The sequence below is a fragment of the Tamandua tetradactyla genome, chromosome 10 (assembly GCF_023851605.1).
Source record: "Tamandua tetradactyla isolate mTamTet1 chromosome 10, mTamTet1.pri, whole genome shotgun sequence".
Lineage (NCBI taxonomy): Eukaryota > Metazoa > Chordata > Mammalia > Pilosa > Myrmecophagidae > Tamandua > Tamandua tetradactyla.
Genome location: NC_135336.1, coordinates 59,344,753 through 59,364,947, shown reverse-complemented (window position 1 = coordinate 59,364,947; position 20,195 = coordinate 59,344,753). Strand labels below are relative to the sequence as shown.

The following is a 20,195-nucleotide window of genomic DNA, read 5'->3' as shown; positions in this document are numbered from 1 at the left end:
CTGATTTCCTTCAGAAACTTTTTCTTTTCATCACAACTTGGCTAATTGGTACAAGAGGCCTAGCTTTCAGCCTTTTTTTGGCTTTTGATGTGCCTTTCTTAACTAAGCTTAATCATCTAGCTTTTGATTTAAAAATTAGAGAAATGGGATCTTTCCTTTCACTTAAACATTTTAAAGACCATCAAAGGTTATATTAACTGGCCTAATTTCAATATTGTTTCTTGGAATAATGATGGCTGAGGGTGGGGAGGAGAGAACCAGGGGAGTGGCTGACTTGTGGAGTAGTCAGAACACAAAACAACATGTATTGACTAAGTTGGCCATTTTGCATGGGCACAGTTAGTGCACCCTAAAAAACAATTACAATAGTAGCATCAAAGATCACAAATCACTGATCACCATAACAAATACAATGGTAATTTAAATTTAAAATTTAAAAGTTTGAAATAGTGTGAGGATTACCAAAATGTGCCACAGAGGATTGAGGATTGCAAACTCTGATTTCATGTCCCTTACTATTTCCGCATCTCTCTCTATTGTCCCTCCAAAAACTTGAAAACACACACACAGACACATTTCCCATCCACAAACAATGCTGTGGGCAAGTTGTTACAAGGATTTGCCATGGGAACACAGGTTCCAGGTACATGAGAAACTTTCAACAAATGATCCTTTAATTACTTGTACAGAATAAAGAGTCCAGAAAGGGCTGACTATCTCCTTTCCATTTTCACGGTACAAAGAGTCCAAAAGAGCAGTACAAGTCCCATCAAACCCGTCTCCCAAGATGGCCAAAAACTGGCTTTGGACTGGATCAATAGCCAGCAACAACTCATGGTTCACTTCGTGCTGGAGAAGAGACACCAGTCTAAACTGTTTGAGTGTACTTTTTGTCCACTTTGGGGCATGGGGCCCTACCCCTGAGGAGTCCTGTTTGGAGAAGCTTCTAGGGCTGCTTATTCCTGGTTTCTGGGTTTAAGGTTTGGCGGGTTTTTTTCATGACACTTAACACCCCCTCTCCCCCCCAGTTCGTGGACCCCATATTATTGAAAAAGGAGGTAGGGATACTGTGGAAGGCTTGGGGGACAGTCAGCCTGTGTTTGTGACAGATAAATTTGATGCACCAAGTATAAATGACAAACATCTTTTTCATTTCACTGGATGAGTCTCCTGAATTCCTGAGGCTTAACACTGAAGAGAGGCTCGCAAGGAGTGACTAGCAACTTGGGACTGGATAGCGTAAGTCAGTGATTGATTTTATTCCTCAAAGTATGAACAAACAATACCTCACATTGAATTACATGTCATTTATATCTTTACTCAATTGCAGCTGAGGATTCTAAATAACATTAACCATTTTTCATTTTTAAAAGGTGTATCAGTATCAATGAAAATATAGTCTCAATGTAGTTAAAAAATGTAGTCTCAAAAACTCATTAATACAGATCAGTTAACAGTAAATACCAGTGCATTTACAACTAATCATGAATAACTAAATGATTAAATAATTGATATTCCAATATTAAGAACTTATTCAAAATAATTCACTTTTGGAAGAATTTTGGTTCCCCATGCTGATTGTATCTAAACTAGAAAAGAATGACCTTATGGGTGAATTTTGATACTATTATGATTTAAGCATATATGCGTTAATTATGATCTAAGCATATAAACTTGGTTATTTTTGTCATATAATGAAAGGTTAAATGTTTCCAGCACATTCAAATTCAAAATGCAAAAGGTCACTATTCTAGGTTTATTTTTCATTATAGTTTGTTTCTATTTGCAAGTTTCAAAGAAATATATATCCTATTTGTCTGTCAATCATCTATCTATTGTCCTGGCCCTTTGCAAACTAAAGAATCCTTGCCTCAATTAATATATGCTTTAAATTGGTGAATAAATACTGAATTATCCAGAGAAGGAACTTAAACATCTCCATGACTGAATATTTTAGAATTTACGCGTGAATGATGAAAGCCCTTATATGCAGATTGTATTTAATAACCCTGAGCACTAGTTTTGCACTTAAGCATACACAGATCATCGTTTTCTTTTAATACATTGACATTTCTAACCATCCAATTGATGGAAATTATGTGGGTACATATATAATATGGTTTACATAGATTATTGCATATGTAATGTTTGTACGTTAATAATATAAAAAGCAGGAAAATGGTACAGTATAATTTATTTGTAAGCAATCTAAATCAACAATAAAAAATGGTCTCATTGTTTCCATTTTTGTTATGTAAAGTAAGTTTTGTCAGCACATTCACACTCAGAATCCAAAAACAGTCACTTCTAGATTCATAACATTACAGTTTGCTTCTACTTGTAAGAAGTGCATTTCCATAAATTAAAAAATATAGGGCGGGCCACAGTGGATCAGCAGGCAGAGATTTTGCCTGCCATGCCGGAGACCCGGGTTCGATTCCCGGTGCCTGCTCATGCAAAAAAAAAAAAAAAAGTTAAAAAAAATATATATACTCTTTTGAATACAATTCTCGAATTGAGAAACTCAATATATCAAACTTTAAAAAAATTATTATTAATGAATTAGATTCTAACAATTAAACCAAAATAGCATATCAGGTGATTTTTTCATTTGTGGGATTCCAAAAATAGATTACATTATTGAATCAGTCACCTTTCAAGTTAGTAGTCATGTTAATGGAATACCCATTTATTCATATAACAAAGATTACACACCTAGTATGATCAAACACTTTCTCAGGCACAGGAGAAATAATAGCAAACAAGCCAGACGTAATTCTTGTCCTATTGCAGCTTACGTACTAGTGGTTTAGGGCTCAAGACTCCACACAGCAATTTTCTATAGCTAAATATTGAAAACGTAAATGTCTGGAAAAACAAAAAGGCCAAAAATTACTGTTTCCTCACATTTCTTTTGAAAGACTTCTCTGGACTCTGGGCTCTAAACAGCGGCTTCAAAGGTGTCAGTTCTGATCAGGGTTTATTCCTAAATGCAATAATAAAATTCTAAGATGTCTCTGGCTCTTCAGTTCAAAGCTTTGAGTTCAAATAAACAGTTATTGATACAAAATGATCTTTGAAACCAAACAAAGAACCGATTTTGTTGGGTAAGAGAAGAGAATGAAATATAGAAAAACTGCCTGTTACACAATAAGAAATCTTATCTGCACTCAAGATGTTCCTTAGAAATAGTAAATAAACCCTGATTCAGACTTGTTTTCACTCGTTTTTCTCTCTGCCTTCGGTTACAAAACCAGACTCTTACTACTTCTTTCTCAAGATTCAATTCTTCAGCCATCCGCATGATCTCTTGAGAGGAAGGTTTATTCTGTTCGCCAAAGTGTCTCTCCAGAGCATCCTTAGCAGCAATACTAAGGGATGGGTGGAGATTGAAATTATGTTTTTAGTGACATTTTTTAATGATAAAAATTAAATTACATTAAATTTCCTAAACATCAATATGAAAAGAAAGGTTAAAGACTCTGAAAACACTTGTAAAGCTTTTCAACAACAACAACAGCAACAAAAATATATAAGTTTTTAAACATCTAGACGCTTTTCTTCTTCAGGGTAGCGTTACACGAGTCCTAGCAAAGAAGTCGACCCAAAGAGCAGACTTTGCTTGTTTATCCCACTTTTTGCCACAAGAGGGCACCAGGCTCTTGAAAAGGAAATGAAGGCTTCTGTAGGCATTTCAAAAATGTTCAACAAAACAAAAAACCAATCTAGGTTATTTACAATGGATAAAGTGTTCAGTGGACCACTATTTAACCAAAACAAAAAACACAATCTTTTAGCGTTTTCCTATGTGTGCCTCATGGAAACTGACAGTCTTTTTGGGTTGAAAAGCAAAGGACCAATCATGTTGGACTTTAAAAAACTAAGATATTTATTACTAGTTTTATTATTAACAATAATATAGATACCATATATACAGAGCAAGAGCATTAGACATGCTTACTCTCTTGCGAGTGATTCTTTCTATCTTTATCCAAACTTGTAGAGCAAAAATGCTCCTATATCAAACAGCACATATTTTTCCATCAAATGTTAAAAACTAATAGCTCTACTTTACTAAGTTATCAAATCATGCTTTTTTATTGCAAAGTTTCATTAGTCGACTCTATTTACATTACATTTGTGTATCAGGTTGCATCTATGTTATATTCAAATATTCATTCACTTGTAAAATGCCTTTTCCTTCCTTTAAAAAACCCATCATTTTACTACCTCAAAATGATACCTTATCGTCGTTCTTCGTTTCCGTTTCCTTTCATTTGCTCCCACTTTTTCATTGTATAAAGCTGTAATATTGAAAAAAGTCATAATTATTTATTTTAAAGTAGGTGTTTTTTAAGGCTATCAGATTTGGATTTCAAATTTACTCTATGAAACAATAAAAAAATAAAATCACTATAATTTTTCAGTTTAAAATTTTTTCAGTCTAGGTCATTTTCTATCAGAAGCCCTAAAGAAATTTTAATGCAGAATGTTAAATTTTCAAACACATTTTTCTATAAATAATACCCCTACATTACTTTCTGTAGATTGCTTGCTCTAAATGCTCTGAACTTGTCCTTTATCCATCTTTGTTGCTTTTAATAGAAGTAAAGAATTCTGTTACATTAATTCTTATGTGTAGCAATTACTGGTAGATGTGTGCAATGAGGTATGCAAATGCTCTCCCTACATAAATATTACATTCTTAAAAGTAATCCATGTGCAGTTACTTACTATAGTATAGTGTAGAGGCCAAAACTTTAGGTGTGTTATGAAAAAAAATCATTTCACCATCTCATGTCTATGCAACAAATCTAGGAAGTTTTCCTGATACAGTTTATTTCCTCATTATTTTCTTTCCAGTATATTTATTTCTACATTTGTAGTGGCTATAAATTTCTTAAATTATTTTAGTGTTATATATGACAAGGTATTTCTTTTTCAGAAAAAAATAAATAACAAAAACTCCCTCAAATCTCTCGATTTAGCATTGATCCAAACAATTGAAGCCATTATCTTTAGATTAAAAAATAGCAGATCCTTTTGTTACCTCCTACTTGCTCGGCTTCTTCCAGCCACTTAGATAATATTGCTTTCAGCTTGCATGCATTTTTAAAGCTGAGCTGCAAGTTTTCAAATCGGCAGATTGTTGTTTGACTGAATTCAGAGCCATGGACAGCTGCCAGAGCTTCCCCAACGTTTGTTTGGGTGTATCCTGTGAAAGGAGAAAAATAAAGACCTTTACCCCCAATTTTTAGGAAGCGTTAATTTGGGTCCATTATCACACAACTTTGTGTATTTTTATCTACCAGTTATTAACTATTATTTTTAAAGTATACCTTTGTTGGCAACTTAGGATTGTTTATAAGGTCCAATGGAGGATTATATGGCTCTTCCAACAAGATTATATCTAGTTGATAAATTAAGTTTTTCTAGAAGTCAAAAGGTTTCAGATAGGAGAATCTATCATTCATAATATTTAGCAAAATTGCATAGGTGTGTCATAACCACTTTCCAAGGCACTTAAAAATGATTTGTTTTATCATTATCATTAAATACTTCATGATACATGTTGAGGAATCTTTACAATATTTGATATAATACATTAAATTTATGGTGGTTTATCACGAAATATTTTACCTTAACTATAAGAGTGAAAAATTCAATTATATTGTTGAAGAACACCAAATAAAACTAAGAATCCTGCTAATTTTTCCTAAAAACATGTTTATTTCAAGGCTATGATCATGCAACATTTTACATATGGCTCCATGCACATTTACGCTGTTTGTAATGCTTCTACCTTTAGGTAAAAGAGCTTCACTGATTGTCTCAAACATTTTTAGAGTACAAGTTGAAAAAACCACCAATACCTAATTTGAAACATTCATAGCAATATAAATATCAAACAGAAAATGAATACTATAAAGATATGCTTGCTGTTTATTATTATAAAAGTGTTACTACATGCTATGTCAACACGCAGACCTGTATATATAAAATGATTACATATGATGCCCATCAGTGAATATCACTATAACTTTACCTATGGTCCATTCCATCAGTGAGAGGTTTGTATGATCATCTTCATGAATTTTAACCAAAGTTCATTGTTATAGATATTTTATATTAAAAACAGTTTTCGGTAGAAAATGAGCAAAGGTTATGAGCAATTCACAGGAAAGAAAATGCAAACAACTTTCAAGCACACGAAAGAATGACCTTTCTGTTTCACACATAAAAGAAATTAAAAATGAAATTGCAGAGCAGATAATGGTGGTTCAGTGGCAGAATTCTCGCCTGCCATGCGAGAGACCATGCCAAAAGAAAGAAAACAAAGAAAGAAAGAAATTACAATGAGGTATCATTTTAACCTGCCTGATTTGCAAAAATCCAAGGATTAATAGCATAATTTGCCTCTATTAGAACTATTTATAAATTCTATATACCAGTTCCTGTTCTAGGTGCAGGGGATATATTATGGAGGGAAATTTAAAAAGTGAAAGAAAAAAATCTGTTACCTTTGGGGGACTCCTTCTGAGTTAGTGAGACGCACTCATGAACTGCTGATGGTAGTAACATTTGGTACAACTCCATAGAGACCAATTTACCCGCTGTCAAAATTTCAAATTCACATCTACTGAGCAAGTAATTCTTCAAACACTTTTCCTATGACTATATCCACACTGGTGCAAAATGACATTTACAAGGTAATATACATGTAATTGCAAAAAGTTGCAAACACCTACATTTCATCAGTAGGGAACTGGTTATATAAACCGTGGAATAGCCATCAAATGATGTGGCTGGTCCATAAAAATAAAATAAAATAAAAACAACATTTTAAGAAAAGTGTGATCCATATACATACTAATGCTGAACACGCTCCAAGATAAATAGTGGGGGATATATGAATTTGCTGACATGTATATAAGATACCCCTGGAAGGATACAAAAGACACTAACATTGATAAACAGGAAAGACAAGCAACAGTGAAACATTTCACAGTATACACCTTTCTGTGTTTGATTATGAATATATCATCTACTTAAAAGTTCAAATAAAATATGGATTTAGAATGTGCACTTCAAAACCTATCCTGAGTCGGGGGAAATGGGAAAAGGATGCCAATAATTTAAAAATTGATGCGTTTAAACCATTAATAATGTATGAAGAAATAAAGATTTTTGTGGGAGTTTCATAATTTGACTAGTTTAAGCCCTCAGTAGAGATTAAAATGGAAAATGTCGTGAATAATATACAGACTATAAGAGATTTAAGAGAAATAGAGAGGGGTTTGCAGATCAAGATATCTGCCTCATTGTTCTCAACAAGTGCGTACCTAACTTAATTCTTCTCACTTTAAATTCATTGGCAAATTTTTCCAGTTCTCGGATTTCCGGGGAATCCATGTCTATTGGCTCTTCAACCAATTTGCTTTTCCGTCTGAGCTCCTGCTTGAAATCGGCGGCGGCGGGGTCCTCGGCCAGGAGGGGCTGGTGCACTGGGGGGAACCCATGACTCAAGGTGTGGTCAGGAAACTTATAAAGGCAAGGGGTTAAGCTACCTGTACATAAAGAAAGAAAGAGAAGGAAAGAGCCATATATAATTAACCTCATTTCTATGCTACAAACGAGGGCTTTGCCAGCCGAGTCTATTATTCTGCTACAGTGAGTCTCAATTCTTAAAGTCTACCTTACATTCAGTCCCGGGGTCAGTAACCGGATTAGGTCAGAGTCAATGCTAATATTTTCCACCTTCTTCGGAGAAAGAAAAACAAAATGGCAAAGGAAAGCAGCAGAGAATCGCGAACAATTAAAGAAGTAAGCAAATTCTGTCAAAAGTGTGAATTTTCCATCTTTTTTTTTCTGTCCTAAAAGACACCTGTTTGTGGGAACCTGGGGTTCAACCCTATTCAGAATGTGTGTTTTTAAAAATCATTGAACAAATAATCTTGATGTCTATCTAGTTAAGCCCCTGGGTTAAGGGCTGTGGCAGAAAGTTGTCTTATGTTCCTGATGTTGATTTTACGATATTCAAAAGCCCCATTGTTTTATCAGCAAATGTTTGATTTTAAGGAGAAACAATCTCGATTTTTAAAACGTTTAACAAAAGCAGGTAAAAGAGGATTGTGTAACCATAAAAGACACTTACATGGCTAAATAGAATTGAGACTCGAATAGCTTTTACCACAGGTAACTTAAAAAAAAGTTCTATTAAAAAGTCAGCAGCAAGATTTCTTGATGAATACAAAATATAATGAGGGAGTGCAAGGGTAGTTCAGTGCTAACATTCTCACTTGTCATACCGGGGACCAGGGGTGGATTCCTGGCCGGTGCACTTCCCAAACAAACAAAAAAGCAAAAAACCAAACAAAAATTCAGCAAATGGTGCTGCAATAAAGGGATACTGACATGGAAAAAGAATGACATGTGACCCCGCCACACAGCATACAAAATATGTATCACTTGATTATAATTTAAGGAGAAGCAAAAAAAAAAGGGGGGGCTCAAGAAGGCTACAATTCTAGATATTATATGTAAACCAACCCATAAATAATGAAGCATTAACTCTATTGAGTGAGCTAATAAATCACAAAGATAGATTCTAAAATACAACAAAAAACTGCTTCCAGATTTCTTTCTTCATTAGGAAAGGAGAGCTTATCTCAGTTGGGGAATATGGGTGAGAGGGTAGTATATAAGACCAACCTATTTTATTTATATTTTCTTCATCAATATATTTTGACTTTTATAGATAGATATTTTACCTCAATTTATATTTGATGACACATTGTATAGCCAAGACATTTTGTTATGAACAATATATTAAGTAATTAATCATTTTGCTTATGACTATAAACTAAAAATAAATTACAACAGAATATATATAATAATTATTAGTAACTTATTTAAAAATACATCAAGATTCCTTATTGCATGTAATTTCTTCATAAACACTTTCATAAATTAAATATGTGTGTAATGATGTATTTTGCCTGAATATATTACTCTTATATTAATATGTAAATATGTAAAGAATAGTATATGTCAGCAACTTGTCCACTTGTTTTATTCATATGAGAATATGTAATTATAAAGCCCTACTCAATAGACTATATTATTTTTTTGAAGCAAAGGAGATATACAAGTGAGAGAAAAGATAAAATAAGATAAAGTTGGCTGTCTTGAAAATTCAGGCTACTTCTATAAGCAACCAGTAACCACAGTTAATTTTTAAAATATCAGTTAACTATCCAATTTATTCTCTACTGTGTTTTATATTGACCTAACCAGAAAGAATTAAGAACAATTGTATCAATTTTTAATTTGCTTAATGCTCATTTTTGAAGATGTTTATTGTTTTTAGGGCTCATTTTTTTAGCTTTCTATTTTAGACTTCTGTTAGTGGAAACAAAAGACACACATACACACACACACGTATATACACAGCTATATAAAGAAAATTGATAAAGTTTGTTTAAGCATCTATTTAGTATTTATCTCAAGATTTTTCTTTTCTTGTACTTTCAGAATTACATTTTATATATATGAAAAAACTTTATTCCTTTCATTATTTAGAAATATCAGGCTTCATTTAATATACTTAATGATGAAATACTTGAGAAACAGAAAAAGCAAAGAGAAAAAAAATCAGGCTGCTAATTGATTTTGCTAAGTTAATCTATTTAAGACAATTTAGATAACTCAATTAATTTGTGTCAAATTATTTTTGCTTTCTATAAGTAATTTTTTGTATATTTTTAAAATAAGCATATCATAAGGTCAGAATTTGTTAGCAATCTTGATCATTATTTTAAATTTTCTTGCCAATAATAATCATATGCGAATATTACTACTACAAATCTATGCCACACTTTGTGCTGTGTTCATTTCACATTTGTTATCTGTTACCCTTACATAAACAAAATGAGTTGGGAAAAAATATGTATTTTTCCCCATTTACAAGTTAGGAGATTTAAGTACAGAGAACTTAAAAACCCTCTTTGGGTGCACCATTAATGAGCCATGCAGCTGAAACCAGAACTGAAGTCCAGTGAGTGTTGCATTAAACCACATTAAAATAATTGCCTATATCATTTTTCAGTCAGTCTGAACTCAGTTAAATTGTCACTTTCCGTTTTAGTTTTTTCCCCTTCAGTTTAAATATATTTGACTATGTTAAAAATACTTTCAGGGCGGGCCGCGGTGGCTCAGCGGGCAAGAGTGCTTGCCTGCCATGCCGGAGGACCCCGGTTCGATTCCCGGCCCCAGCCCATGTAAAAAACAAACAAACAAACAAAATATAATAAAACAAGAAAATGTTTAAAGATGTTTCCCTTTCTTCCTTCCTTCCTTCCTTCCATCCTTCCTTCCTTCTCTGTCTTTCCTTCCCTTCCTCCCTCTCTCTTTAAAAAAAAAAAAAAAAAAAAATACTTTCAGGCAAGAATATATAACTATATATCAAAATATTAAATGTATGTCATCCTTAACTCCAGAAAAATTAAAGGTAGTTCACACATTATTAATATACAGGAAATGTGAACGTTTGCAAAATAAATTTAAATGGAATCCCTCAAAAGTATCAAGGAAATACCATGCTACAAAAGTTGGCATCTGAACCAAAAGGAAAACACAATGCATGATGTCAGTTTTAGCTTTCACAAAGTGAAAGTATCTACAATATCTGTAAGGACACAGTTTTCCTGGAATTAGCTTTACATAGGAATTTAGCATGATAGTTACAAGCATAGGTAAACAAACTGCTGTTTGATCATATATATATATATATATATATATATATATATATATATATATATATGTATGTATGTATTTTAAGCCTGGACTTTTTAAAAAGAAAACAAGAGGAAGAAGATAAAAAGATTTGACTAGTCATGGGCAGCACAGTTCTCATAATCATTTTCCAAAACCTCGATAAAGCAAAAATCTGTAGGTTGTTGGCAAGTGTGCAATGAACATGTTTGGAAGTGTTCGTACATTCTCCAAAGTAGGGAGTATATCTTCAGCATCGCAGATTCGTAATCTACATCCTTTACATATTGTTCTGTATACAATTCTGGTGGCAGAGGTGGGGAAGGATGAGAAGAAAGCAGGAATAGCAAAGTGATAGTGAGTCTTGTCTTGCTAAGCACTGACTCCTTGTAACCACGGTGTGTGGCAAATTGCCATTCTGCAACCTGGACTTTCGGATGCTAGCTGCCACCTTTCTAAGGCTGTGAGTTTGATGCCTTAAAAGAACAAAGAGGGGAAGCAGAGGGACACAGTAAAATTTGCCACTTAGCTGTAGGCATGATCAGCAACATGCATTTTAACATCTCCGTTTATTTTACTTTTTTTCCCATACACTATGATTTACAAGGTAAATTTGAATTGCAATTTTTTTTAACCTGCATGCATTGGCAAATCCTATGCATGCAAATAAAATTGGGGCATGCTGCCTTCTGTTTCTGTAAATTAAGCTTGTTGTAATACAGCGCACTCATTTGTTGATTTAATATCTATAGTGCTTTCCTGCAACAATGGCAAACTTGAGTGCTTGTGACAGCAACACTAAAATCTAAAGTATTTACTATCCGGCCCTTTACAGAAAAAGTTTGCCAAACCTTAATTGAAGGGAAAATCTATAATGTTACTGCTATTGGAAGACATTTCATAACTCAGTGACAAAAGATATTCAGAATTACTCCTTCCTTTAGCTTTGACAAAACCATGAATAAATTAGGTCAAAATAAAACAGAACAAAGCCAAAGGAAAAAGAGGAGGAGGAGGGGAGGGGGAAGAAGGAGGAAGAGGAGAAAGAAGAGGAGAACAAGACCTTAAGAGTCATTGGAGAGATGGTTTCCAAAGTGCAGCACTTTTCCAAATCAGCTATTGAACTGATTTCTGTTACCTTTTGCATTAGCTTATGTGGGGAAGGCAGTTTCAACCATAAAAAGCTTCTCCCTTATTATTCACTTCACATCAGAAAGAATGAACGTTCACCTTCATGGTTAATTCTGAAACAGATTTTTTTTTGCCTTCCTCTTAAAATTGTTTTTTTAAATACTTCGGAAAAAACACTTTCTGGTTTGGTCTCATGTCACATAACTGCTGATTTTAACAAGCTTTATCTTGAAGCCGATTTGCTCAGTTTTCATTGAACAGTAGACAGGGTGCCCAGTCCATTGAGCTCGTTTCCCAGATTTATCCCACTTTAGAAACTGAAGAATAGAAACAATTCAGCTGCTCAATAATCAGAGTTTTGTTCATTTGTTTCATGTTTATGTAGAAAAAACATTGAATAGCATTTTTCATTGTCCATGTCGCATTACCTATACTGTGATCTCGATTTATCAAAATTCTAAGGAGTAAAGGGACAGAAGGAGGAATATAGTTTCACGTTTCTCTGAAGAGGAGACCAAAGGAGAGTGGAAGGTTGAGTCAGTACAAATTTGCCACACATACCAATCATAGAGTTGCAGCACCCACCTCAACTTAGACATGATCCCAGAGGTGTTGTCACTTGCACAAGTTCTGAAATAGGTTTAAAATGTGACTGATATAAAACTGCTAATCGTGGGATCAACAATTACATCCTGACCAAATGGGGGAAAAGAAGTGTAATTAATAAAGTATCAGTGGCAGAGAGAATTTAAATAGAGTTGAGAGGCTTCTCTGGAGGTTGCTCTTACTCAAGCTTCAGGTAGACCTTGCTACCTATCATAACCTGCCAACCTCCAACCAGGACCATTCCAGCCAATCCTAAAGAACACCTAGGGCAATTTATAATATTCCACAAGGGTTCCAGGCACTAGAGTAACTTTTCAGAAACCTACAACCTTCAGATGGGTCCCTGGTCCCACATAAGTCCTGAAACCTAGCCCAGCCTCTTCAGAACATCAGATAGTTCCATCTCCCTACCCCATATTAGTGATAGACCCTTCCAATAGCAAAAATTTAGAATTGGCATAGACCAAACAACCCCAATGAGATGTATAGAAAGATCAAAGGTAATGGTGGAATTATACATAGAAGACAGGACTTAACAAATGAATATGAATACTGAATCGTTCAATTGATATCTCCTTTAGTCTCCAGTATTTTAGAGTAGCGAGAAGTAAAAACCTAAAATTGTGAAATTGTAACCCCTGTCAAAGTCTGAAATATGTTTTACAACTAACTGTGATGCTGTGCTTGGAAATTTATTGCCTTTTTATATATATATATATGTTATTGCTCACAAAAAAAGAAGGGGAAAAAAGTCAATTGTGATGATAAAAAAGTATTTAAGTATCCTGACTTCCTATATTCTGGAGCAGCTAGAAGGAAAAATTTGAGAGGATTGTATGGTAGCCCATGACAAACTCTGGGAACTATCCTGTAACCACTTGTTGAAGTGTGCTTTGACAACTATTGCTTTATTATTTCTTTGCTTTGTATATATGCTATATTATACAATAAAAAAACAAAAACAAACAAACAAAAAAGCAGTATGAATAGTATATCTGAATTTGCATGAAGGATTCTCAGGAAGCCTTTAAGAAATTATCAGTGGTCACCTCTTGAGAGTGGGATTGCAAATGTAGGAAATTTATTATTCAGATAAATAATTTCATGAGGTTTTAAAATTCATTCTAATGGCTTATTTTTTCTTAGCATGTGTTACATTTATTAAAAAATGAAATAAAATTTAGTTAAAAGATGAACAAAAAAATGTGACTGATAAGCTGCTCCCAGTTAGTTCTTCTCTTTGGTCTATCCCCCACCTGGGCCGAGAGGCGTACTGGAGTCTGACAATTAAGTCTTCCTTGCCAACCTTTACAAAATATGTGGTACATAGCTCTTCCCTTCCAGTGGAAGTTAATTTATTGAAATGCTCAAACCAAATGTAAACATCAGAGTATGGGTAATAAGATAACCATATTGAATCAAGAAATTTCACATCCTTTGAAATATAGATTTTTTTTTTGAGTCTCACTTTTGTATAGATTATACAAAACCCTGAACCTGTCTTTATTGATGATAAGACACTGCTTGTGGATTGTGTGGAAGTAGCTGATTTGATGAACACCTTGAGATTTCTTAGAGTATTCAAATGACATAAAAAAAAAAGTGCAGCATTTTTCTTTCAGCAACAAAAAATAGATCACATTTTATTTCAAGACTAAAAGAGATACCTTCAAAGACCAGCATAACCATTTTGTTCTTGATGATTATTAAACCAGACTATGAATCATTTAAAGGGTTCTACAAGGGACCATACCTTTTTAACCATCATGAGGTCAAGGTTAATTGAAGAGTGTTTGTGGAGTACCTGCTTGAGGGACCTTGTGCCAGTGAAATCTAAGGTGCCTGATGACTCTCAAGGTGAACATGGCCCTCTGGTCTCCAATCTTGGAATCAGAAAAGGATGGTAGAATTCTCAGGCTAGCTGAGAACTCATGAGGTCAGCATCAGCGTACCCTGATTCGTTGTGCGTGTGTGTGAGTGGTGGTGAAAGCAAAAGCCTTAAGGTTTTTGGGTGTGAAATGAAATAAAACAAAATAGCATTAATATGACTAAGAGATTTGAAATAGAGTCAAGAGTTCATTCTGGAGGCAAATATCAGCCAGATATCACAAACTGCCAAAGTATGCAAAGCTTCAGGCAGTGGTGTTCCTGGAAACCCCAAGGACATCCTGATATCTTAAAATGAGACACAAGATAAAGAACTCAGTTAACTATCCAGCCTGAAGGACAGCTGGAGTACCCCAAATATTCACCAACCACAACTTGTCTAATCTCCTTTTCCTTTAAAAACCCTTGCCTGGAATGCCAAAACTGGACACTATTTGGATTGCCACCTGAGTCTGTGCTCCCCAAATTGCAATTCTAAGACCCCCAATAAATGCCTCGCAGCTTCATTTGCTATTTTTAGATTGACATGGGCAAGAGATTATTGACTCTTGGTCTGTGACTGGTTTAATCTTCATGATAGCTCTAATCAACTGACAATGACTGCCTCTGTGAAGGGTAAGAGTGATCTTAAAAGCTACCCCAGAATTCATGGAACTGCTGGGAATGACCAGCAATACCGTACCTTCAGGAGAACGCAGCATTGGCCATGTGTTTGCGTGCCTTGTCAATATAATCAAAAGGTAGACACAATGGAAAATATACTATCCACACCTAAATACACACTGATTTACTATTTTATTATGAAAGCACTTCATCATTAAGGACGGCTGTTCTCATTTACCATGAAATATGAATAATTTCTATTAATTTCAAATTAATTTCACGAATGATTAGTTTTTGAGGAGAATGAAAAAACATGGTTTTCTTTCTTTTTTAACTATTAAAAAGAGACATCAGGATTTAAAGGTAATCATTCAGATCATCATTCTTTATTTGAACATAAATGTAGGAAATACTGGTTTATATAGAATGATATTGATAGAATGTAAAATAGGTCTGTATTTTTCTGGAATGTCATTTTATTTAAAAGTTTTAAATTTTTTATTTAGTCTCAAACGAAAACATTTTGAGAATATAAAGATAGATGAATGAAATTGTTTAATTTTGTTTCAAAATTATAGTCATAAATCGATATTGTTTTTACTGTTTGCTTTAGATGATAATGCAACACAAGTCAGAAAAGATTCCCTTTTGTGATTCTTTCCTACAAAATTACAAAGTTTTTTTCTTCTCTCTCAATATCACACACATGTGCATGCATGCACACATACTCATAGTCTCAGAAAGAGTCTTAGCAGTTTATTGTCACCCATAATAGTTCTTTCCCATCCGTGGTAATAAAAAATAGAAGGCCAAAGAATTTCTTTAAACATAAACAAACAATACAAAAAAATGTATACAACATATTGGGGCACTTAATATTAAGTCAAATCATTTATTTGGCCATACCATGATATTAAGCATCACAGTCTTTGGGATGAGTAGTTCTAGCCGGCCACATTTCCCCTTTTCTATCAATGCCTTCATATAAGTGTCAGTAAATAGTCATGTTTAAAATAGAGCAGCTTCCATTTTTCAGAAAAGAAAATATGTGACATTAATTGCTTAAATCTCACTCAAAACTCAGAAACAACTCAGAAAAGTTCACCAAAGCTTCATGCAGCTATTGCTAAATCCTCTGCAGTGAGCTCTCCAGTGGTGCCTTATGATCTCTTTATGAACCAGTTATGCAAAACAAATGTTTCAATGATGGAGATGTTTTATAAATCAATGCTGTTCAATATGGTAGCCACAATAATTTAAGATTATTGAGCACCTGAAATGGGGCTAGTGCAACTGAGGAAATGAATTTTGCGTTTTATTTTATTTTAGTTTAGTTAATTTCACCTCAAATGTAAATAGCTATTTGAGGGTTAGTGGCTAGGAGTTACCATATTATTACTGGAAGCAAGCCTACCAACCTCCCTAAGATGTGACGAAAAGCAGTTTGACGGTGGTGATTTAGAATAAAAAATCATTCAAAGCAAGTACAGTAGTTAAGCACAGCAGTTTACGGTGAGATAGAATCATCTATAACAACATCACAGATCAGGAACATTTCAATAAGTCATGGTTTTACCAGGAATTTCCAAAGTTGAGATCTGAATTTCAACACACACTCTGGTCACAATTCTCACAGACCCAGGAAATCCATCTAAGTGACCCCCAATTCAACCTAATGCATAAAGATAATTTTACTTACCTGCCATCACTCCATAGGTGGATGGCTGGTTTCCATAATGACAGGAAGGAACAGAATAGTGAAGTCCTGTTGCAGTATTTCCCAAAGTTGTCACGGAGAAATATGTGCGCAAACATTTAGGAGTTTGGATCAAAGACAAAATAGACGGGACTGGTAAGAAAATGTATGAGGGTTCAAGACACATTCGTTTCACTTCAAAAATAAACATTTATGCTAGTCTTAAAATTAAATGCCCGTGTTTTTTCCCATCGTGAGGGTGGGAGGGAAGTCCTCTGGAAGAGTAGATTAAAGCTAGGGCCAAAGTTTGTATCTCAGGTAATAAGATCAGAAATCACCAAAATAGACTTCAAGTTTCATTAATAATCATTGTGTTTTGCGCTACGGGTGTCCGATGAAGGGGAGACTGACCAGTGTAGACACTGGCTCTTTGAGGGTTGCAGAATCCTTGTGGGTTCCATCCAATAAAGACATTGTGGCAAACCAACTAAAGGAATAATCTTGTAAATTCTTGTATTTAACAGCATTACAACTGGTCTTTGTCTGGTAGAACAAATAAAGAAATCAACTCTTGAACAGTCTTTACTCTTGCAGATTCTCCTATCAAATTTTTATCGAAAATGGCAGAGCAACTAACCTCCTTTTGCCTACGTGCATAAAAACCCAATAAATTCCTGGTGTTATGAAAAACTCATGACAATATATGGTGGATTCATATTTCCAATGTATGATGGAACATGAGATTATAGATTTTTCTGTAGGCACACAATCAGTTCAACTATTCAAATGAAAGAACAGGTCAAAAAATAAGTTCATTCTTGAATAACTTAATGTCCATAAAGGTTGAACCTAGTATATAAACATAACCTTGTTCATAAAGTTATTTACTTTTTGGAATCAATATGCACTTTAAAAATAAATTTGAATTGTAAACTTTCACTAAACTATTATTGAACTAATCACCAAGTGGACAAATAGCATGGACTATTAACAATAAAACCACTGTAAGTGTGTTTTTAGGTTTTTTTTTTTCATTTTTTTCCCTCCACATCCAGAATATAATGGTGGAATGTCATAAATATAATATGGTTATATATTTTTAATAAATATAGGACATTTAATTTATAGAATGAGGATCTTTTAAGAATAAAAGATATGATCTAGTGATTAAAACATGAATTCTCTTAAAAAATAAAGCATTTTCTCTAAATACAGAAAATATTGTCTTTGCAAAATACAGGATAAATTTTCCTTTCACAACTGACATGTATAAAGAACTGATCATTTTATGATTACACATAGAAATCCCTAACCATGGATTCCAAAATTAAACAAGTGTGTTTTAAACACATTAAATACACATGTTTACATTATAATCAATGTTTTAAATTTCTTACTTAGACAATTAGATGTACATAGTTATAATTTTATATAAAAATTATAAAACACTGCTTTTATCATTTACAACATTTTTCGATCATTTTTACTAATTACGAATTTTATTTACTCTCAATGGTGAAATAATTTTTGTGGTTCTGATTTTGGGAAGTTGGATAAAAGCTAGCTAATATACTGAATATATTTTAGTTTACTCTTAAATAAATAAAGAGAATTTTGAAGGTAAACATGCTACATCATTACCTCAGTTCTAAATTTTGTTTCCTTGTTGGCCAAATACTTTATTAGTAGATTATGCAAACATTGTATCAGTACTCTCATTTCTTAAAAGATGATATTAGCTATGTCCTGACTGTGTTTTGGGTTTATCTGTAGAACATATTTTGGGTAAAACACTTTATTATATTTACAATAATTACATTTGAGGATACTTTCATCATTACCTTTTTAATTAGATTATGAGTATATTTGTTAGATTAGCAAAAAATCTTATACATTAGTGATTTCACCAAAGTCCAGACATCTAATCTCTATATTCTTTAAAATTCAACTCAAGATCAATGTCATCCTGTATATGTGTTTGGAAAGTACCTAATTATAACTGTGGAGCTTAAGTTCTTTAAATCAGGATATAAATATATAAATAAAAATTTTTGACATCTAAATATATAAAATTTTATTTCATTTCTAAATGTGAGATAGATTGTATCTAAAAGAAGTGGAAAGTGAATAATGCTTTACTACAATGGATGAAATTTAGTCAATTCAAGACTTTGTCCATTTACAAATCAACTTTAAAACACTATTTTTATTGCATAGTCAATGTGTAAAACGTATGCATTTGTTTGATTGTGTTGAGACAGCATATATGAATTCTCAGGTTTAAATTTTATTTAAGAAAGTTAGGTAAGACAAATAATAAAGCTTTGTTAGATGTTGGAGTCTCTTTGGAACTCAGTCTTGAGAAAGTTAGACCCAGTTCAAGGGTTTTAAAGGTTTTATTGTTTCTAGTTTTCATTTTTGAATTTTGCATTATGCTAAAAAGATGAGTTTATTTAAACTTACGAAAATATTTTCTTTTTTGAAACCCACTATTGATGTTATTGGGCATTATTTGGTTATGTTTACTATATGATACATTGCTGCTTTTAGACAGCAGATGTAATTGGAATTTAAATACCAAACAAATCTTCAGATCAGGAAGCAGCACTTTTTGAACATAAAGTCAGTTTGTACTACTTCTTAGGTTTTCTCTTTTTTTTTCAGATTAAAAAAATCCAAATTCACTATTTTCTGATGTAGAAACATCATTTACAATAAAGCAAACAAAATTTAAATGAATATACTTCCTAATATTTCTTGAAAATCTTAGGCATTTTGGTTTTTTTAATATCCTCAAACCTAATAACCTGAAGGGGAAAAACAGAAGGAGCAAAGAAATTCTAAAATAACAAGGTTCAAAGCAGCCACTCTGAAATCCTTAGATGAAAGTCAGTACCTGACGACATCACATTGGTGGCATGGTTGGAGACAGGTAGGCACTCCGCAGCGCTGTGATGCATTATCAGAGGCAGAGGTGCAGAAGAGTCAGAATTCAGAGGTATAAAAGTATCAGCTGAAGTAAAAGGTTGGCAACTCATTCCCACAAGAGAGCACGAAAACAAGGAGGACTGCTGCTGCCCAAATCAGGTTTATTATAGTACGTCTCAAAGGGTTGTTTCAATTCTCGCTACCTGCATATATACATCAGGAGGGCTCTGAAGCACCAGGGGAGTGCATGCTGGTATTTATACTGCAGGGAAATCCCTTTATACATGTTAATAGTCTTTTCCCAGGAGTATTGCTTTATCAGTCTGCACTGTCTTCCTTCTTACCTAAACATAATCCATGCCCCAGAGGGAAGCTAGTTCTGGGGTACAGTCACAGATTGAGGAGAAAGAAGAAATCTGAAACTTTATTTGACAATTTTCAATAATGTAGGCTTTTTAGAGAAGAATGGATGACTTTGAAAAAAAAGCATCCTTCAAAGGAATAACAACAGAATGAATTGAAAAATAGGTGTCATTTTGCTACTAGCAAAATTACAAGCGAGATTTTTTCT

The 20,195-nt window shown here is 33.6% G+C and overlaps 1 protein-coding gene across 2 annotated transcripts; it reads right to left on the bottom strand.

Moving 5' to 3' along the window:
* Positions 1–3,160: 3,160 nt before the first annotated feature.
* POU1F1 (POU class 1 homeobox 1) lies at positions 3,161–19,734 on the bottom strand. Of its 2 annotated transcripts, none has more exons than XM_077117617.1 (6): positions 19,593–19,734; positions 16,700–16,849; positions 7,344–7,568; positions 5,051–5,215; positions 4,244–4,304; positions 3,161–3,371 (listed from the first exon to the last, which is right to left on the bottom strand). In XM_077117617.1, exons 1-6 carry the CDS (start codon positions 19,732–19,734, stop codon positions 3,161–3,163), a joined length of 954 nt encoding a protein of 317 aa, XP_076973732.1. The 2 variants fall into 2 exon arrangements, with proteins under 2 accessions (XP_076973732.1, XP_076973733.1); XM_077117618.1 differs by having other exon boundaries at positions 16,700–16,776; positions 19,598–19,734.
* Between the last annotated feature and the right edge of the window lie 461 nt (positions 19,735–20,195).

Bases quoted from the DNA above. Each gene is read 5' to 3' on its own strand.
- POU1F1 (XM_077117617.1), bottom strand. From the start codon at position 19,734: ATGAGTTGCCAACCTTTTACTTCAGCTGATACTTTTATACCTCTGAAT. The intron at 7,569-16,699 runs GTAAGTAAAATT...CTTTATGTACAG, and splicing joins CACCTATGGAGTGATGGCAG to GTAGCTTAACCCCTTGCCTT. The intron at 5,216-7,343 runs GTACGCACTTGT...CTCCTTTCACAG, and splicing joins AGTGAGAAGAATTAAGTTAG to GATACACCCAAACAAACGTT.